This window comes from Saccostrea cucullata, unplaced genomic scaffold (assembly GCF_032062105.1).
Source record: "Saccostrea cucullata isolate Sc308-1 unplaced genomic scaffold, CSIRO_AGI_Scuc_v1 ctg3664, whole genome shotgun sequence".
In the NCBI taxonomy this organism is placed as follows: Eukaryota; Metazoa; Mollusca; class Bivalvia; order Ostreida; family Ostreidae; genus Saccostrea; species Saccostrea cuccullata.
In genome coordinates this window covers 29,608-52,433 of record NW_026932478.1, presented here as the reverse complement: position 1 = coordinate 52,433, position 22,826 = coordinate 29,608, and the positions used below count along the sequence as shown (strand labels likewise).

Genomic DNA, 22,826 nt, shown 5'->3' with positions numbered 1-22,826 from the left:
CTTTTTTAGTAAATCGTTAAATCTATGTTATTTCTTGGATTTTTCATATGGAATACGTTGTAAATAAGTACTACAAACATAATTCATGACAAAAAAAGAAAAAAATATATTTTGACCAGGGGTTTATATTGGGGGGGGGGGGGTGTGTCCTGTCCACAAGTACCTGTGCTTTCTGGCAAATCAAGGTCGCCGACAAAGAAAAAAAAATGTTTAAGCATAACCTTGTACATGTAATTAAAATTTACTGGAGGCTCATGCTGGGAAGACAGGTTGTTGACATAAGAAAGTGCAGTGACCTTGACCCAAGGTCTATACTTCCTGTCCACAGCTCCAACGGAAGACCTACTCGTTGCTTTGCAACGAGCTCGGCTCTAGTTTAAGAAACTGTTTAAGTTTAAAAGAAAGTAGAATGAGTTTACAAGAATAAAGCAACATAGAAGTAAAACAAAATGAAGAAGGATAAAAGTCAAAGTGAAATATGTAATAAAGACGAATATGAAAACAATAAAGTGACATATAACTACAATAATAACAAAGCATAAAGAAGTAGGCAGAATAAGAATAAAAGCAAGATACATAGGATTTTGGCGGTAATTCCCTTCCATAGACGTTTTATGGAATTTATTATTCGTTTGTTTGTGTCAGTTTCATTTTAAAATGTCTTCTGTTACTTAGATCTGCAATCGGAACCATCGCCTTACTCTCGTTTTTTGCTATTTCGATGCTGTTACCAAAAATGAAACAGACTTTTAATTCAATTGACGAAAATTACTATGCTAATGAAATCTGAATAAAGTTTATGGACATCACTTAAGGACATACGCAAGGTACGTTACCTACTGATAATTTTCCAAGATATTCTTAAGATTATAATATCATCAGATGTTCATAGACAAAAAATCAGCATGCATTACCAGGGTTTTTAGAATATATCAAATTATGAAAAATTTTGCATTATTTAAAGAAAAATATACAAGAATTACGAAACATAAATTCCAGATTTTTTTCTCTTCGGATGAGACCGTATAAACCGAGGCTCCGTGTCACAGCAGGTGTGGCACGATAAAGATCCCTCCCTGCTCGATAGCCCTGAGTGCCGAGCATAGGCCTAAATTTGCAGCCCTTCACCGACAATGGTGACATCTCCATATCAGTGAAATATTCTGGAGAGGGACGTTAAACAGTATACAATCAACCAATCAATCTATCAGAATTTGTTTTAGAAGAGGTGTACAAATCCATATATAGACATTAAAGGTATTGCACACAGGTCCTTTATTTAGTGGAACTCTTCAACTCAAGGGAAGAGTCAAATAAAGTTCAAACTACGTTTCCTATGACCTTAATACCTAATGTATACCTAGAGGAGAAAGTATGAACTCTGGTGCAAGCGTTTCAGAGAGGAGTTTATTTGCAAAATTATTAATTTTTAAGTATAGATTGTAAACAATCAACTAACAAGGTAAATCGAATTTACTCTTAAACATTTCAATTCCTTCTAAGCTTTACAGTACAGTAATATACGCTATAACTTGCGCCGGTTTAAAATGCGGTAGGGAATTTATATTTATTATGTTTACAATAAAAATTACAAAAAATTTTGTAAATTACACCATTAAAATTAAACGCGTTTTAAGAAATAAATAACAAGTTTATAAACTTTAATGGGAATTGAAGTGGGTCGGTCACGTGATCAAATCCTGTGAAGGCCGAAGGCCTTCTCAGAAGATTTGATCACGTACCCACCCACTTCAATTTCCATTGAAGTTTATAAACTTGTTATTTATTACTTATATATACATTTGAGACAGACAATTTAATATTTTCGAATTTAAATTATTGCACTTACCGTCCGTCGTAGATTTTGAAAAATGACGCAAGGTGTAAATCGGCTTGCATGGCGGTTACGCTTCGAATTCATTAGGCTAAGGAATCTATTTCGAAGGGGATATTTTGTGAAAGGCTACTTGTGATCAGTAATAGTGAACAGATTGTTGTCTGGGAATATTTTTATTCGTGAAAATTGATAATCGATGCTGAAAAGACACAAGAAACACGTCCGAAAGTTTGATGATAAAAAATTGGAGGAATTTCGGTCGTCGGAAAGGGATGGATGGATCCGATGGATTGAAACACTTGTCCGAGCCAGTTAATTTGCAATTTGATCAAAAACATTCTACGATTTCAGTAACTAAAGGCATACTTATCGTAAAACATTAATAAACACGGAGACACTGGCGACACTTTTACATGTACATTGAACTACGAAAACGCCGAGGTGTTTGGCAGCTGTTCATGGCATGATTGCAACGATATTTTCTAACTAACAGATTTACACATTTATCGTGAGTAGAATTTAAAGATAAAATAATAGTTTATTATGAAAATTTAACCGAAGGTCTACCCCCAAAAATAAGGATGAATTAGAGACTGCGAGGCTGACAAAAGTGAAGAAAAATGTCAACAAGCGCTAGTTTTCTCTATAGATGTACACAGGCTGAATAGATAGCCAAAAAATGTATGAAAAACTTGTTTACATTGTAAATAAATAAAATTATCATTTTAGTTGCTTATTTTGTTCATTTTTTATACATGAAAATGAAGTAAAGCAGGTCATTTTATAATTTTGTACCGGTAGATATTATTGCGCCCTGTGATCAGGTCACGTATTGACCTCTGACCTTTGACAAACTTCATACAGAATTGAAGATATTTTCTCTCTGTATGTTTATATAATGGAGAGATACCACAAATGTATATATATAAAGTTATCAAATTAGAATTACTTATAATCCTGCTAGGATTATTTTAAAATAAATCCATCACTTGATGCCGTCGCTTCTTTTAGATTGATAAACAAACATGGCGTCAAGAAAACGAGGTAGGCCGTTTGAGATACAACTCACTTTTGAAATGGATGGCAAGCGTCTTACTTAATGGTACTTATCTTTCAATGTAATCAGCATCAACCATCTACTGTGTTATGACACATATTAACCTTTTATTAATAATCGTTGTCAAAATGCAATATTTCCATTTCTAATTTTTTTCTTTGTGATAACTCTTTGAAAGTAAGGGGGAGTTTATTTCTTGATAATTCTGCCAGAATGTAAATTAGGCAGGTCGATAGGTCAGGAGCTAAGGAGGCCTAATACGCATGCAAATCTCGTGCGCATCTGTCTTTGTGTCTGACGCCAAGGAGGCCAAATATGCATGTAAATCTCGTGCGACTGCCTTTGTGTTTGACGACAGTGTGCGAGGACTATATTGAAATAAGCATGGAAGTTCTCGTGTAATTTAAATCTATAAGTCTACATTTTTAATGTCTAAGTCTGCAATTTTATTTCGCAATGAAATGGAAATATAAGGAATTAAATCACTGTCTAGTTTTGAGAGTATGCCAGGGACATCAACAGTAGTGGGAAACATGAATAATTTTAGCATAACGGGCTTCGCCCGTTATGAAAATTATCCCATGTTTCCCACTATTGTTGATGCCCTGGCATACTCTCAAAACTAGACAGTGATTCCTTAAACATACCTCGTTGTCTATGATTTCCTATGGACATGCGTTTCTAAATATAGGCCTACTATTTACACACTTCCTTCATAAATATTCATGAAAAGTGCAGTTATTGCTTAAATTTTTTTGTTATAACAACGGCTTCTAGAGTTAGATTTTGTGGAAAGTATTATTTTTTCATTACACTTCGTGTGTTTCAAATCATTTAAGGTTATCCGATCCTCAGGTTCTGAAAATCAGGCATTGAGTAATTGAAAATGATCACAAAGATGTTTCTAAATTCTCAAATTAAAATGTATTTACCCACGGTGTTCCTTTAAAATTCATCTTTAAATTTAATCATATTATATAGGGAAAATTAGTAAATCTCGAATAATTTTTCAGGAAATGCGATTTGAACTACCTACTGCATATTTTTTAATTGATAATTGATCAAGAAATACATTTTAGGAATAAAAATCATAGGTATCCAGGCTTTTAAAGAAAATTGCATGAATTTTACAATTATTTGTACTTTACTTTCTCCTACTTTCTTCCATTGTTTCATAATGCATAGTGTATGAAGTGTTTCCTTTCAAAGAAAACATTGTAAATCACTTTTAATTTCAAGACCATGCTTAGTAAACATTGGTAACTAAGGCTAAATTAAAAGAAAATTGATTTTTTTTAAATATGCAAGTTTTACTTCATTTTATGAGGTACAAATGTCAACTTTTTAAATAACGTTTGTTAAAACTTTAAAGAGCATTGAATCATATGTAGACGCATAAAATGAAAATTGTTGCATGAAAAAATTTCCATTTCAAGCCTTATTTTTAATACTTTTTGAACTAAATTAAAAATTAAAGAGTTATCCTTCCTGGCTGAGGATCGTATATCCTTAATCATTTTGTTTCGCACAAAAATCGACATTCATGTGGCGTGTATTACTTTAAAAGTTCTTACATCTTGGGCATGAAGGTCCGTGTTTCAGGATGCAGTAGTTTCCCCTGGGCCAATAATTTCTGTTGCTGAATTGATGTGGGTCCTTGGTACAATATTGATACTTGACGCCTCCACTACGGAAAGAACCTGAATTTAGAATAAAATTCTTTTTTTCACTCCTTATAGCATATATTTATTTATTTATATATTTACGTATATTTGAAAATGTTTACTACATTTTCTAATTGCCTTATTTATTTTTTATGTCTTTTATGGTTTTTATTTTACAAAATTGCATTTGAGAACTAGTAATTTTTGTTCTGTCAGACACCGTAAAATTCTTCTTAAAAATACCTGCAAAGTGGTGCCTTGGAGTGAAAAAAATTTTATTGTGTGTGTCTTCACTGTCCTGATGTCTCCATCCCTCAAGCCAGCCCCGGGGACATCCAGATTTAGGTTTTACGAGGGTATATGTCCCTCGAGGCCAACTAACTGAAGAATTATTTTTAATATTAAGTAAGTTCTTTTAATAAAACCAGCATCAAGTCTCTCTCTCTCTCTCATTTGAATCAAAGTTTGACATTTCTAAGCTTGCATTGGTGGTGCAAAACATCATTTTTGGGAGCTATTTTGTACATATTCTTATCATTTTGAAAAAAAATTAGAATACACTGTAGTTAATTGAAGGAGTGCAATTCGGCAATAAAAAGAATGTCAACAATTAAAAAGTAACAGTGTGAATATTAACAAAAATGTAATTGTTGATATATAAAAGTGAAAACATAAAAAGTAATCCTGACATCAACATTAATGACAGTGCAAATATTTAAAAAAAAAGTTGTCTTTACATTCAGAAAAATGTAACATTAAAAAACTTACAAAGTCAAAGTAAAAAAAAATTAAAGATCCCAACATAAAAAGAAAGTACAATCTGATTGACAATGAAAATTTCAAGGAAATCAAGGATTGACCTTATAAACTGACTTTTCTACAATGTTCACAATATGGAGAATGGGGAAAGGAAATTTTTTTAGAAGTCTAATGATCCAATTACTCAATAATGCATGAAACTTTAAACAAACAAAACAATGTACGTACCTTGTAAAGTGGAAGCAGCCAGAGAGAAAATGACTGTAATAGCTATTAATGACATCTTTCTGGTATACAGGGATACTTTTCTGAAATTAAAATATCTGATTTTTTAATTACAGATATGCTCCTTGCCTTGACATGTAAGATCAGTTTATTTTCAACTTTTAAAATATCAGAATTTTTATTTTAAACAATAATCTATAAAAGATGAAAATGTTCTTTCTTTAGTTTAAAATATATTTTTTAAAAAAGTTTAAAAGAAATAATCAGAATAAAACACAATATACTATTGATGTAAGAACTTTGAAGATGGTAACGAACATATCAGATAAAATACATACATATAAATACCTACCCAAGAATTGTTACCTACCTGAAGATTGTCATCTGGCAAAGTTACGGTTTAATTTAATTTATACTATTTCTGCGTTAAAAAAATTCAATTTGGTAACTTGATAAGACTACGGAAGCGTATTAGTGCCACGCAATATTTTTTTTAAAGTTGGTAATTCCAACTTTAATCTTGGCTTTTCCAACTTTAAAGTTGGAAATTCCAACTTTAATCTCGGTAATTCCAACTTTAATCTTGGCTTTTCCAACTTTTATTCGAGCTTTTCTACCCCCCCCCCCCTTTTCCATCCACTGTCTTAGTTTTTTTTTTTGTTTTAAAGTATATCAGCAACTTAATTAATGTAAAATTAACACACTGAAATATATTTCTTTGCAGATTATCATTGCAATCTAGGGGTAGGGGGCCGATCGCGAAAGAGGGGGGGGGGGATAAGAAGGACGGACTGGGCTATGGGGAGTTATTATATGGTACATAAACAATATTTAATGGAAATAAAATACTAGCTCATTGAAATAAATTGTTAACTCTTTCTATCTGTGTTGGCTTTATTTTTTACCTTGACCTTCCTTAAGACCTTACATAAAACTTTTAATTAGATATCCTTATATTCCTTTTAGTCCTCTTGTGTAATTATATTGAAATTAACTTCATATAAATTATGTACACAGAATTCCGTACATGACAGGATTCCAACTTAACCAATTACAGATATTAGTCATTATGTATTGTATGAAAGAATAAGCTATAAAAATGAGACAACAATTAAGTACTCGATGTAATAAAATTTTATTTAATCGAATGAAAAATTTTGTGCTAAATATACAACATAACTAAATGTATCAATTCTGTACTGGCCCGCGCCGGTTCCAGGATTTTTTTTCAGAGGATGGGAGGGGGGGGGGTATCCCAGCCAGAAATATGTTGACAAGCAAAAAATTAATAAGAAAATAAATAATTGGAAAATAAAGTTGGAAAAGCCAAAATTATGTTCCCCAAACGAAGTTGGGGAACATATTGTTTTTACTCTGTTTCTTATTAAGTCTTCCGTTCACAACGGAAGACTTATAGTGTTTGTATTGTTTCTTTTTATTATTATTATTATTATTATTATTATTCCTCCCAAATTTTGTGAGCGCGATTACTCAGAGATGGCTGGATAGATTTTCACAATTTTTCATATGTAAGTAGGTTGATATATGAAGTTTATATAAAATTCCGTTTTTTGAAAAATTCACTTCCGGTCTGAAGTTATGGCCGATTTTCGAATTTTTAAATAGACTTTTGTCCGGCAGTTTTCTCGGAAACGGATTGAGGTAAAGATATAAAATTTACAGGAGTATTAGATCATGATATTCTATTTGTTTTGAAGTTGTTTTCGCGTGTTTCCAGTACTTCCTGTCCGAACCGGAAGTGAATTTGTTTTTGGTCAATTTTTGATTTTTTTGTTTTTAGATATTTTTTCAAGATATTCTTAAGTAAAACAGACATTTTTCTACAAATACTAAATATATAATTTGTTTTTAAATCAGATTCCGCATTTTGTATATTTTCGGTACCGAAATTTTCTCTATTTACGTAGTATGTATAAGGTGGGCAAAGAAAGATAACTCTGACCTGTGAATGAGAATAGAACTTTCGAGATAAAGGCGGAAATAGTATTGATGACTTCAGAGACATAAACACTCTCCAGATCAACATATTTACACATTCAATATTTCATCTTTTGCATGCTACTTAATCCATTATATGTAAAATTTTAATTTGGCTGTGTAGTGTTAGTCTGTATATTGAAAGTTATTTATTTACAAATTTATATGTAAAAAAAAAATATCCGTTCTGTGTCAACTAAGCACTTTGAAGAAAATAGTATTGTACGCAGTATACATTACAGCGATGTATATACAAATCATTCTACAAAAATACTAAACATATTATTTATTCAATCGGATTCTGCATTTTGGAGATTCCGGCAATAAATTCATTTTCTCTATTTACGTAGTGACAATAAGCAAAGATAGATAACTCTGACATGTAAGTGGGAAAAGAACTTTCGAGAAAAAGGCGGAGGTAGTATTCATGACGTTGCAGATGTCTAGACCTACACATTCCACATAAAAAAAAAAATATTAAGACTTTGAGTTTCCATATCCACTTCTACATGTAAGATTTAAAAATCTAGATCTGCTCCACCTTCTTACTTTGATTACTAAATGTTCTTCAAACTAGACTACGACATAATTGTGTATTGAATAACGACCTTTATAGATGCAATTTAATATCAAGTCCCTTATGCACGTGCGGTAAAGTTGAGGACACATATCATTATTTTTTCGTATGTCCCAAGTATGCGAACGCTAGAAATGAATTTTTACATAAATTTTTACAATTTGAAAAAATCCACATACTATATAGATACACGTCTTATTATGGGGGTTGATTCACTGAATACTGCAGAGAACGAACATCTCTTTTCTTTAGTTCAAACATTTATTAAGCATTCTGGTCGATTTCCTTGTTAATTACTGTACCAATATTAATATATGAATTTGTTCAACTTTTTATATATTTATACATATATGCAAAATGCATCAATTTGTTTACTTTTGCAAATACTGAATACTTTATATAGCATGTTTAACTGTGACAATACATGTATAAATGTGTAATTTACATGTATAGGGAGAGGGCGTTATAAGTTTTCAGAACTTGTGCTCAATCCCATTGTAATTATATTACAATAAAATATGTTCAAATCACAGGTAAGATTACGTTAGTTACCGCTTTCAGTATATGCATAGTTTAAAGTTGCCAGCGTAGTGTAAGTCTGTAATGGCAGTTATGATTTTACACATGAATATATATACATAAAATATTCTTAATTCATTCTCTGATTTGAATGCGAAATTATCCCGGAATCAGAGTTTTATTTTCGATTCTAAAATATTACATGTACTCAAAAGGGAACTGAGCGAAAGAAGAGTAAATGTAATTAAAAGCTTTTAGAAATAAATTGATATCTGCCACTTATAATTAAAAGAAAGAAAAACAATCTATAGATTAGATTTTGTTTTAACATGTATATTTCATTGATAAAAAGTCGTTGTTATTTATTTTACATGATCTATACTTTTATATACCCGAGAAGTTATAAAAGATGAGAAAAAGCGATTCTTGGATTTTTGTGAAATACTAATACTCAAAGGGTTAACATTATGTGAAAACGCGATTCTGTGTGAAATAATGCTACGCTAAAACATCTGCTAGTAAGTGAAAGGTCAGTTGATATGTTGGATAAAGTATAACTATACGAATGAATTTTATGCAATGTTATATGATTATATGTATGTACATGCAACCTGATGGATTTTCCTTATAATTCATAAAACATAAAATTACTGAGTATGTAATTCTTTTGAAGCCCCCCCCCCTATTGATTATATTCGGAGACATTCTTGCAAGTATTGGCTTTTGAATCGTTATACAATTAAACCTGAAACATTTGGTTATAATTACCATAAACATGTATACAGAATTTCAAATTCTATAATAGTAGATTTTTCATTATGCAAGATACTGAAATTCACATGTCTGAGAGAGAGAGAGAGAGAGAGAGAGAGAGAGAGAGAGAGAGAGAGAGAGAGATTCCCTTTTAATCCCGATTATCCTATCCATTTACATAGACAAAATATCAGTTCTATATCAGTTGTACCCATTCTTTATTAAATATTTTCTGATTTCATAGTCCGTCATAGTCAATCTCTGTATATTTTTCTGCTTAAGAAATATCTCGCGAAGTGCACATGTATTGACCTGTTAATCAAAATCACCGGACGCTGTATGCATTGCAATAAAGTTGTTCGAAATGATCTTTATTAAGTATGATCTTCAGAAAATCTGATGCAACAAATTTGTGAAATGAAAAATAAAAATAAAAACATGGCTAGAGCATCATATATCATAGGCGCTTGGTTTCAGGATTGAATTTTTCATCGCCGATTTTTAACGATGAGAAATGTAGAGGCGTCCCGGAATTACACGGAAAATCTAGAGAGAACAAGTTTGGCGCGGTTTCTGACCTCTCTAGATTTTCTATGTAATTCCGGGACGCCTCTACATTTTTCATCGTTAAAAATCGGCACTTCCGTTGCTTTCGATAAACAGGTGCAAGAATCGAGGACGTTTTGGGTTTACTGCATGTTTTATAGGGCAAGTTCAAATCGGCAGACGTTTGAAAGGCGTTAATCAATCATTTTTGAAGCTAGATCTCACCCGACACTAGTAGGAAAAATGTAGAGATAGATGAAAATTAAGTGTGGACCAAGGCACTCCCTGATTTACAAGATGGAGAGTGGCGCTCCTTTACTTTTTATACCCCCCGCTTGAAAAGCGGGAGGGTCTATAGTAATCGTTAATTCCGTCCGTCCGTCCGTCCGTCTGTACGTCCGTCCGTCCGTCTGACTATTATGCGTTGGGGTATCCATCTCTTATCCGCAACTCCTCTTAAACCACTGAATGAAACTTAATGAAACTTTCATAGAATCTTTATTACATATTGCCATTGTGCACCTCCTATTTTACTTCTTGATCTGACACATATTTTGGGTTTCACGGCCACGGCAAAACATGGACTTTGTCACAGTTATAACCATATGGGAGGCGGGGGGTATCATTTAGTGAGCTCATTGCTCACAGTACCTCTAGTTTTTATATACAGTAAATATGACATTTTTAAAACGTGCTAATTTCAGCGAATTTTTATTTTTATTTTGATGATGGTATTCAGACACACATAGAAAAACACATACTAGTAATACACAAAATACACAATCCTGAAACCAAGCGCCTATAGATGTTATGGACTTCAGTTGTGGGACGTGGAGACCGGTCCTTCAGATGAGATCGTTTAAATCGAGGTCCCGTGTGTCTGATGGTACTGGCTCAAAAAGATTCCCCACTGCTCAGTGGCGATAAGCGCCAAGTTATAGGACAACATTTTGCAGTCTCCACCGGCGAGTGGAGGCTTCCCCATGTGAAAAATTCTCGAGAGGGACGTTAAACAACATATAATCAATTAATCGATTGCTGAATAATTCCTGTTATTGAATAAATTAATCTTTCTGCTGGTAAATCTCGATACTATTACTTTAAAAATCAACGACTTTACGTTTTATTTCTTTACTAACTAATAGTTCATGACATTTTTATAACATTATCACAATTGTGCCAAAACATAAACACAGTGAAGTTTATGAGAGTACGGTGTTCGTTCGTCTGTTGGTTTGTCTATGATAGTACATATGTAGCTCTAATGCATCAGAACAAGATTGATCATGAAAATCAAAGTACCTTAAGTACTGAAAGACCTTTTTGCATTTTTTTTCTTTTTGAGTAGATTTGATTTCTACGTTTTTTGCAGAGAAAAAAAGCAAATTCTAACAGATTTAGAAGAACGGAAGACTTATTTGTTGCCATGGCAACAAGATTCTAGTTATTATTATTTTTCTTCTTCTTCTTCTTCCTGGGTACTTTTTTGTCCGGGAGTGATCTTGTAAACTACACATCCGACTTAGGTAAAACCTTTTTAGGGTCAGTAGACATGTGATGTAGATTTGCGGAATCAAGGTCATTTTGCGCGCACGTGCTTGCAAGAGCGCGCACGTGCAACACGTGAAATGACCAGTATAATAGATATAGCCGTAACTTTTCTATTTTTTGATAAAATGCTTTGAAACTCATAATGTAAGAATATAATAGTAGTATAGACAAGATGACATGGTCAAAATAGCAAGATCGCACGCGCATGCACGTGTGCTTCGCTCTGATTGGCTGAAACTAAAGTCTCAATATCTTTTTTGTTTTTTGATAAAATCATTTGAAATTTTGAACATAGTCATACATTAGGGAGATCTACAGCCTGTAATATAAGATTGATCATGAAAGCATGTGCATGCACATGTGCTTGCAAGAGCTCGCACGTGCAACACGAGAAATGTCCAATATAATTGATACAGACGTAACTATTTAAATTATTGATGAAATGCTTTGAAACTCATTTTATAACTATATATTAGAAGCATAGACAAAATGACATGGTCAAAAAAGTAAGATCGCACGCGCATGCACGTGCGCTTCGCTCTGATTGGCTGAAACTAAAGTCTCAATATCTTGATTGTTTCTTGTCATAATCCTCTGAAATTATGAACATAGACCTACATTATGAATATCTACAGCATGATATATAAGAATTTTCATGAAAGCATGCGCATGCCCGCGTGCTGCAATCTGATTGGCTGAAACTTTAAATGGCTATATCTACTTTGTTTTTTGACGAAATGCTTTGAAATTTAAAACACTGTCATGCATTAGGATATCCTACAATATACTTTGAATAAAAAAATCACAAAATGCATGCACGCGCATGCACGTGTACTGCAATCTGATTGGCTGAAACTTGAAATGGCTATAACTCCCTTGGTTTTCAACCAAACAGGATGGGATTTAGAAAATAGATAGATATATGAGACTCCTAAAAGAAGGTATGGTCATCATGCACGTGCACGCACGTGCGTGCATTTGGAAAGAATGAAATTAAAAATATACTTGAAAGAGTGATTTTTCATACTTTTGGACTGAATGCTTTAATATATTGTATATTAAAACATGTAGATAGTGTAGACAAGATGATATGATCATAACGCACGTGCATTCACATGCGCACGGGTGCAATGCTAAAATTTGAATATAATTGGTATCCTTCTGAGAAAACGTTGTTAAAGTCAAAATGCACAGAGTTTGTCTTATTTAATGAAGCTTACAGGGAATATGGGACCAAAAAGGTGTTGGGGATCGTTTGGGGAACATTTGTAACGGTCCCCGTTACAATTAGCACTAGTTAAAGTTGGAATTACCAACTTTAAAGTTGGAAAAGCCAAGATTAAAGTTGGAATTTCCAAGATTAAAGTTGGAATTACCAACTTTTAAGTTGGAATTTCCAACTTTAAAGTTGGAATTTCCAATTTTAAAGTTGAAATTACCAACTTAAAAAAAATATTGCGTGGCACTAATACGCTTCCGTATAAGACAATGTGTTACACAATGTAAATATTTGGAAACAGAGTACTAAATAACCATTGGTACATGATAAATAGCCAATGATACATGATAGCTAGTTTTTTTGGGGGGTATAAAGATGAATATAAAGAGCACATTTTTTTTTAAAGAATCATGAATTCATCACATTTGACTTGCATATTTTGCGTCACCTGCAGAGCAGAGAGGCACTTAGGGATAACTTTCTGTCTCTCTGTCCAATTTTTGATGGATACAGCATTTTCAATCTTAAATAATTTTATTACATTTGATATTAGGGGGACCAGTGTTGCTAATGCAATACTATCAGAATGCTTGTTAAATTTAGCTCTTTTAATCAAATATTATTATTAATAAATACGAATAAACATATTCAAATCGTTGCTATAATTATTTTGTATGCATTTTCCAACATAATATGTCAAAATCGTCAGGACATTCAAGCAGAATAGGTCTTGTTTTACCTTTCCTCAAAACTATTTTATGTTCTTCAGACAGAATAGGAAAATATATTTTGTCCCCTGCTTTCAATGACAGTGGAGGATATTAATTGCGGTCTTTCTGTATACCACTGTGGGGATAAAAACTGTAAACTTTGTCATAATGCTGATGAATTTCATTATATCTTATAATGTAAAACTTAAGTTGATGTGAGGATATATTACCTAGGCAATTATTATTCCAATATGCCAAATATTAAAATTATGAAACTAATGTCAACTAAAGAAGAAAAAATGCTGAAAAAACTATGAATGTTTATTGTAAAAATTTACGATGCTGTCTGTCCTCCTTGATATATTTTCCCTCTTTGATTTTTTTTCCTTTTTCAGTCATCTGTCATGTGTTTTTGTTTTGTTTATGTATCTATGACCAGTTTATTTATAATGTAGATATGTGTTATTAAAGAACCCCATGTACCATTATTATGATTGATTGATTGTATGTTGTTTAAGGTTCCTCTTGAGAATTTTCCACTTAAATGGAGACGACATCACTGTGGCAACGCACTTTGAATAAATTACGCACTTTGAAAACTTTTTCAAAGTGCGTTAAAACTGGGATAAATCAACGCACTTTGAAAAATTTTTTTTTTTTGGGACAACATTAACGCACTTTGTAAAAAAAAAATTCAAAGCGCGTTTAAAGTATACATCAACATATTTTACCATGGAGGCACTTAACGCACTTTGAAAAAAATATATTTCTAATAAAATTTTCAGACTTAGATTTTAGTAATAAACTGCAGTTTTTCCTTATAATTCTTTCGAAACCTGATGAATTGATATATCCTTATCGAGAAAGAGGAATTTCTTTTATCTTTCCTTACAAAATATATGTATTTTTTAATTCTCTCCATAAATTTAACAGCCTGTCTCCGAGAAAAACATGCAAAATAGTCCGAAAGCAGGTTTCTCCAATTGCCTTCAAATTTTATGAGCCAAATCTACTATGCATAAAATGAAATCAGACAATTTTTTATTGAGCTAATCAAACCCACATACGTTTCATGGCCTGTTACTAAAATAGCTCTTATGCAATAAAATTTGAGGTAATTTTTTAACTTTTTAGACATATTTTGAGGAGAAAAAAATTGCGATTTTAAAAATTATTCAAATATTCTGTTTTGTTGTAAAAGAATAAAGGTTAGTTCTTCTTAAATGCATAGTCAGAATAATTGACATTCATTTTGGTTTAGTGCAAATAGGTCATGAAATTGGCACTGTTCCAAAATTTGGAAAAAGTGACAATTTTTAGTGGAATTGAAACTATTCTAGTAAACAGGGGGGATGTTTTAATCCAGCAAATTTTATTGCTTATTGTTAAGAATGCCTATGTTAACAAAATATGAAAAAAATGCCCTTGGCCAATGTATACTTTAGAAAATATTGAAAGTCAAAGTTTGTGAAATTTTCACATAAAAAATTTCAAGGATACAGTTAGAGCTACTCAAAAATAGCTCAAAACATGTCCAAAACTAAAAAAAAAAGTTAATTTCTATAGTTCTTCCTGTCTGTATTATAGAATTTAAACAAAGTACAAAGTAAAAAGTACATAGCCCTCAATTTAATACTTAATGACTTTAAATAAAAAATATACATGGAAAAAGAGACCGGGTTGGGGGGGGGGGGGCTATGAATTCTTTATAAACCACTAAATGGATAAACTTAAGTATAAATAAAAATAGAAACACGTGACACACTTTTAAGATCTATTTTTTATATCCTGATACAACCCAGATATTAAAAATATATGACAAAATGAAAAGCCCTATATACAACCTTTAGGACAATTTTTCAAATTTTGCATGCTTTTCTCAGAGACAAGGCTGTTAAGTTAACGTAAAATAATGAAAAAAATTAACAATATTTATGGTGTGTTGGAGAATTATTTTTATTCGGGATAAATCTTGGACTCTAATTTGTTGCATTTCCCGTACCTCTAAGGGTCATTTTTAAGACGTCCATAACTCAGATCCTGAAGTGACGTCATCAACAAAAAAGTTATTCAGTCAGGTTTGAATAAATTTTTTATCATATCTAAAATTTGCTAAAACTTTAAGCCGTGTACATTTTTTCAAAGTGCGTTAATATGGTCGATATTAACGCACTTTGAAAATAAAAATTATTTCTTCAAAGTGCGTTAACTTGGTCCAAAAATTTAACGTACTTTGAAAAAAATTTTCAAAGTACGTAATTTTATAAATCGCGTTGTAACACACCACTTGCCATTGGAGAGCTGCAAATTTTGTCCTATGCTCGGCACTTAGGGCCATTGATCAGTGAGGGGTCTTTTTCGTGCAACTACTGGGACACGGGTACATTATTTGGGTGGTTTGAGGGATAGGTTTAAGTTCAAATTGTTCAGTTTATTCTACCATTATTATGCTCTGGGTGAATAAATTGAACTTGTCCGTAAGAAAAACCCTATATTGATTTTGAGGTCGAAGGTCAAAGTCATCAATTCAGAACTCCCCATGATCTTTAAGTGTCCTACCCCTACTAACCCAACCTCCTCCAGATCCGCATATGTTCTCTCCATTTGTCTATCAGTCTGTCCAACTGTCTCATATGGTTTTCTGCAAATTTCTTGCAAGCACTTGAGAGATTGAGCTTCTTTTTAGTATGTGGGTGTACCTTGATGAATTTCACATCAAGTTTGGATTTCGTTCCGATTCAATCATTTGGGGGAATTACGGCTCTTTTAATTTTTAACGGTTTACACACTTTTTTTCGTAACATTTATAGACAGATATAAGATGAGTTTGTTATGTCTTGTGTGTCTCCCTTGATGAGTTTTAAATGTGTACATTAAGGTGAAATATCTCTCTACTCAAAATTTCACCATTTTCAATTCTTAACATTGATTTTCATCAATGACAATGGTTTTAGATTCAAATGGAAATGCTGTGGGGTATAATTTTTTTTCAGCTCAATGCAGATTTCATGCTAAAACGAAGCATTTTTCCTTTCCAATTTTGTTTTTAAGATTAAAAAAGATTGAATATATTTTGGTATGAATTTATTCACGGAATACATAATGTAAAATATATTGAGTAATGATTGAGGAATAAGTTGAATGAGGCTCATTGGGGAATGGGGCACCAAAATTAAAGGAAGTAGAAGAGGAGATAGGGAACATTTGTAACGGTCCCTGTAACAATTAGAACTACATGTAATTTGTAATGGGATATTGCTCAAATGTAGGCACAGATGATCATCGACCACCTCTGAATCATATTTGTTTTGGTAAAAAAAAATTGTTACTAATGTACAATGCATATATTGGTTTACTTTATTAGAAGAGGAGATGGGGAACATTTGTAACGGTCCCTGTAACAATTAGAACTAATATGTAATGGGATATTGCTCAAATGTAGGCACAGATGATCATCGACCACCTCTGAATCATATTTGTTTTGGTAAAAAATTGTTACTAATGTACAATGCTTATATTGGTTTACTTTATTAGAAGAGGAGATGGGGAACATTTGTAACGGTCCCTGTAACAATTAGAACTATTTTGTAATGGGATATTGCTCAAATGTAGGCACAGATGATCATCGACCAGCTCTGAATGATATTTGTTTTGGTAAAAAAATTGTTACTAATGTACAATGTATTGGTTTACTTTATTAATTTAAGAGACGAATACATGTAGTTTCTGTCTCTAATCTTTAAAATATGACTTTATATACATGTAGCACACGTCTGGAAAAAGATAAACACGGGAACATCTAATTAAATGAGAAAACTCACTAGTAACTACGAGGGTTATCCAAAAAAGCGAACATTTTTAATATTTGTTGTTTCACAAATATTATAAAGTTAAAGATAAAATATCGCTATAAACAGCATTTTTATCTTCGATCAACGAATCATTCCAAAAAGCAGTCTGCACAACACCGACGACGTCAAAACGTCACTCTTGGTTCACGAAATGTGCATCTTTAAAAAATGTTCAAAGCATATATAATGCATTTGATTTTCTCTAGTAATTGATTTATCCACTTCACAAATGCTACGGTTCAAAATAAATCAAGGAATTAATTCTTTTGATTAATAGAGAATTTTCCAATCATAAAGCTAACTGCTCGTATAGTTAGCGGCGATCTCCACAATGACGTCCAGCTCTAAACCTTTTAGTTGTCAGGTCTACTAAAGGCTTCTTCCATCATTCAGCTAGTGCATCAATCTTTGAAATTCGTTTACTATGTACAAACCAGTTTTCGAAAAATCTATATGTGTCGTTCCCTGGTCCCCAGTTCCTTTCCCGTATGAGCAGGGGTCATACCTCGCCCCACACAACACTTGGTGATAATTTGGTGCGCCGCATTATCGCCTGACGTCGCCGTTGTTGGAAATATCTGACTAGGCCTGATAGTGTTTGTGCATATAACTTCATATTTTTTCTACTTTTTATAATACCGCATATTTCAGCTTGTCTGGTAATATGCGCCGTTATCAAAGATAACCCTGTACAGTTTATTTTAAATTTATTATTAGTATTGATCACTTACATTAGAAATCCGGAAATTTGTTATCTGGCCAAATAGTGTCAACATTTTAGTCACACCTGTTTTCTGGATTTATCTCCCCTTTTTCATGAATCAGCGAAGCAGAAGGGTTTGTGATGAAAGTGTCTGATTCTTAACTTCAAAAATTTTCATTAATTTACTGCTATTTACGCTAAATACATTTAATTTTGTTGACAAAATCATCATTGATTGAAATACTAACAGGTATTTCGTTCGATTGGTATTTTTTAGTTCGATTGAGACAGATTATCTTCAAACATCATCACATGGGTGGTGACATGCACATTTAATAAAAATGCGTTAGATTTACTCAGGGAAGTTTAAGCGTTTATAAAAAAACAAACAATTTAGTGGATTTAATTGATTTTATTTCAGTATATTTTTTATAATTATTGACTGTAAAAATTGTCATATTTTCGAGCGAACATGCCGAAGGTCAAGAGAGGTCAAGTGAAGGAGACGAGGACAAAGCGCCGTAGGTAGGAGGATAAGGGGGGGGGGGAGTACGAGCCTCACGCCAGATGCAGATGTGGTTGCCCCAGCTTCAGCCTTACAACAGAATCAACAGACAGCTTCATTGCCCTCGCCCTCTACAAGCACTGTCAATGCTGATGCATCACTAACATCTGACCCCTCAGGTAATGCGATAGGGACCGTTACTAATACGGAGGGCTTCATTCCTCCCCAAATAAATTCGGTCCAGTTTTCCCTTGGTCATAATGTTAGTTCCTCAATTAGACAGAAAATTGTGGAAGGCAAATATATTGATTTGGCCCTTTTACTTAAAAATTCTAATACTGAGGATAGTGCTGGTGACAGGGTTTTTATCATGGGAAATGATGGCCAGTTGTGTTCGCGGTCAAAGAGCAACATTAAAATTGTATCAATCGAGAAATGGACTGACACATTTTTAATTTATGTGAGCATATTTACAGCTGTGCACAATGAGAAAAGTAAAGATATGTTGAAATACATGCATGATATTAGAATTGGGGCAGGAAGATCAATTGGGTGGAAGCAATATGATGAACAATTTAGGCTGAAGATGGCTATGGACCCAGCTAGGTCGTGGGCAGTAGTTGACTCCGAGCTATGGGTGATATACATGGTGGGGACCCGAAATACTCCCTCTTCTTTGGGGCAATATGGAGAAAATAAATGCAGTAGAAGTCCTTGTTCATATTTGCATGCGTGTTTAAAATGTGGGCGGGAACACTCTATGTTGAATTGTCCTTCTAATCCACAACGCAACATATCATATTTCAGCCAGCGACAGATTCGCCCATCAGGATATGGTTTCCCTCAAGGGGTCAGACAGTGGGGACCACGAGCACCCTCCACCATCACAAGGCATAAACAATTCCCAGGGCAAAGGAATTTGGGACCTAGGTCATTCCCCAATTAGGGTTGATAGGATATCTCCATATTTGTATAAATACCCAGTAAGACAAGCAGCTAGGGAGTTATTGGATGGGTTATCAAATAGATTTAGTCTAAATTACATGGGGCCAAGAATAGGTTGTTTTTCAAATAATCTAGTGTCGGCACATCAACACAAAGTTCAATTAGAAGAAAAAATTACAAAGGAAATTAAGGAGGGGCGGGTTATGGGTCCATTTTCTAAACCCCTCATGCCTAATCTACACATCTCCCCTGTAGGTTTAGTACCTAAGTCAAGTTGAGATTGGAGGATGATAACACATCTGTCTTACCCTCCTTCCCTTGGCATCAATGCATTTATAGATCCAGAATTATGTTCAGTTAAATACGCCTCTTTTGATTCTGTGGTGGATATGATTTCGGAGTTAGGTCAGGGGGCTGAACTAGGCAAGGTCGATATCAAAAATGCCTTCAGATTACTTCCTATTTATCCAAATATCCGGGAGATTTCGAGCTGTTAGGTTTCAAATTTGAGGGAAAATATTACTTTGACAAGTGTCTCCCTATGGGTTGTTCTTTATCTTGTGCCATTTTTGAAAAGTTTTCTACATTTTTGCAGTAGGCTACAGTATCAAAATCGGGTTTACACACTTTATCCCATTATCAAGATGATTTCATTTTTGCAGGAAGTAAAGGTTCAGGAAACTGTCTCGATTTAATGAGTTCATTTCAGTCGATTTGTGAAGAATTTGGGGTTCCATTGGCAGCAGGGAAAACTCGGGGCCCAGTCACCTGTCTAGTATTTTCAGGAATAGAAATAGATACAGTTCAGATGTGTATAAGAATTCCTAATGAAAAGATTATAGAATTGAAAGGTTTATTAGAATCACTTCTTGATAGAAAAAAGGTTAGGGCTCGCAGTTTAGAATCCTTAGTTGGGAAACTTAATTTCTTTAGTAAAGCAATCGGGGGGGGGGGGGGGGGGACGGGCTTTTAACAGAAGGTTTTATGATGCGTTGATAGGCATCTCAAATCCAGAGTATTTTATCCGCATTTCTGATGAACTTAAACAAGATATGACAATGTGGCTAAGTTTTTTTAAACAATTTCAATGGCATAGCTTATTTCCCACAAAAGGAATGGACAAATTCTAGGGTTCTTCAATTATATACTGATAGTGCAGGGTCAAGTCAATTGGGATGTGGTTCTTATTTTGGGGGGAAATGGATGTATTATCAGTGGCCTAGTAGTTGGGAAATCAGTCCATAATGAGAGACATTACTTTTTTAGAACTGGTGCCTATAGTTATGTCATTGTTGGTTTGGGGGGAATTTTTAAGTGGGAAAAAGGTGCAATTTCATACTGATAATGTAGCATGAGTGGCCATCCTCAATTCACAGTCTTCAAAGTCAAAAAGGATAATGCATTTGTTAAGAAAACTGGTCTTACTTGTAATGAAATATAACATAATTTTTAAAGCTAAACATATAGCTGGTTTAGATAATTGTATAGCGGATGCAATTTCTCGCAAGCAGTGGAAACGATTTCGGGAGCTTGCTCCAGGAGCCAGAAAGGATCCAGGTCTAATCCCAGCAACATTTCAGATGATGATCTCAGAAGTGAAGCCACACGATTGTTAAATGCAGCTAATTCTTCAAATACCCTTTCTTCTTACATGTATATGACAGGAATTTCAGCATTTGAGAAATTTAGAGTACAAACCAAGTTGCCTGGTATTTGGCCTCCCCCCATTCAAGATTTAGTAAATTTTACAGCTTACCTGTCTTTACACATGGTTACTCGGATTCTTCAGCTCGGGCATATATATCAGCTATAGGATACAAGTGCAAAATTGAGGGGTTAGTAGATTCAACAGATAGATTTCTGGTAGCGAAACTTCTCCAGGGGTTTAAACGGAGTAAAAATAGGTCAGATGGGAGACTACCATTAACAGAGAACATACTGGGGCAGTTAGTCAGGGTTTTAGTGAATGTATGTCATAACAACTATGAGGCTACTTTGTTTTCAGCAGTTTACACCTTAGCATACTTCGCTTTTCTTAGGGTGGGGGAGCTAGCTTTATCTAAAGGCAATACCTTAGAATCTATACTAGGAATCCAAGACGTACATATTCAAAATGATAAATTGCAGATCTTGTTAAGATATTCAAAGACTGATCAATATGGCAAGGGCGTGACAATTGTTTTGGGTGAGCACGGGGGGGGGGGGGGTTATTTGCCAAGTGCAGTGTATGAAAAAATACTTAAGCTTGCGTCCCAAAATACCTGGCCCGCTATTTTGTCACTTTGGGGGAAAGGTCATTACTAGATATCAGTTTCATCAGTAATGGGGAAGGGTTTGGCAGTGTAAGGTTACAGTGATCAGTTTTATACACCTCATTCCTTTAGAATAGGGGCAGCTACAGCTGCAGCAGAAAAAGGTTTGTCTGATGAACAAATAAAGATAGCAGGGAGATGGAGGTCTAGTGCCTTTCAAACTATATCAGGTCCCCCCTTACAAATCACATAAATGCTAACAAAGTTATATAAATTTTTACAGGAGGGAGAAGTTCAGTGTGGATAGTAGGTTCATCTATTATCAGACATGCAAGTATAGCAGCTATTAGAAGACCAGGGGGCGGGGCTTAGGACTCCAGACAAGAGGGATTGACCTTTGGTGGCAGGGATACAGGGGGTTACGATTTGTAGATCTCACATGTAAACTTCGATGGATAGCACAATTTGAGAGCCCTCCAAATTTTATTGTGATTCATTGTGGTGCCAATGACATTGGACAAATAAAAATCGAAAAGCTATTATATAGGGTAAGATGGGATATAAGGTTCATAGCATCTGTTTTTCCACGTTAGTTTGGTCCTTTCTATTGCCGAGAATAGCTTGGCGTTACTCAGAAAATGGCCGGGCAATGGAACAATCCCGTAATAGAATAAATAGGGCAGCGGCTAAAGAGATACTGGGGTGTGGGGGAAAACTCGTAAGACATCCTCAATTTGTGGGAAAACCAAAGCAGTTATATAGTCAAGATGGAGTTCATCTTTCCAGTCTTGGAAATGACATATACCTTAATGATTTACAAGGGGCACTAGAATATTTTTTCAAAGATAAGAGGGGTGTGATTTTTCCCGTGGGTTAGGTGTAAGGGGTATGTAAATTAAAGTACATGTAGCAGGTCCACAGTGGTTGGTTAAATTGAAGTTGCCTACCCCCACCAGGTGGCGGTGGGCACCTTTGGTGCCCATGTGGCGAAATCGTCACCTTCAATTTAACCTTTGAACTGTTCATATTATGGACTTATTATTTGATGTTGAATGATATAGGTGATTTTGAAATATTGATAGTATACATGTGATTTGAACTTTCAAATGAGATTTAGAGTAAATATAAAGCAAAATGATTGAACATAAAATATAA

General features: G+C 33.9%; 1 protein-coding gene and 1 pseudogene across 1 annotated transcript; one reads left to right on the top strand and one right to left on the bottom strand.

The window, feature by feature from the left end:
* Positions 1-4,435: 4,435 nt before the first annotated feature.
* On the bottom strand, positions 4,436-5,624 carry LOC134235233 (uncharacterized). Its single transcript, XM_062717368.1, has 3 exons — positions 5,546-5,624; positions 4,802-4,939; positions 4,436-4,594 (listed from the first exon to the last, which is right to left on the bottom strand). Exons 1-3 carry the CDS (start codon positions 5,598-5,600, stop codon positions 4,455-4,457), a joined length of 333 nt encoding a protein of 110 aa, XP_062573352.1. The 5' UTR covers positions 5,601-5,624; the 3' UTR covers positions 4,436-4,454.
* A 16,323-nt stretch (positions 5,625-21,947) lies between these two features.
* On the top strand, positions 21,948-22,552 carry LOC134235235 (uncharacterized; annotated as a pseudogene).
* The last annotated feature ends 274 nt before the right edge of the window (positions 22,553-22,826 follow it).

Bases quoted from the DNA above. Each gene is read 5' to 3' on its own strand.
- LOC134235233 (XM_062717368.1), bottom strand. From the start codon at position 5,600: ATGTCATTAATAGCTATTACAGTCATTTTCTCTCTGGCTGCTTCCACT. The intron at 4,940-5,545 runs GTACGTACATTG...ATAATTCTTCAG, and splicing joins GGCTGCTTCCACTTTACAAG to TTAGTTGGCCTCGAGGGACA. The intron at 4,595-4,801 runs GTATTTTTAAGA...TTCTAAATTCAG, and splicing joins TCCAAGGCACCACTTTGCAG to GTTCTTTCCGTAGTGGAGGC.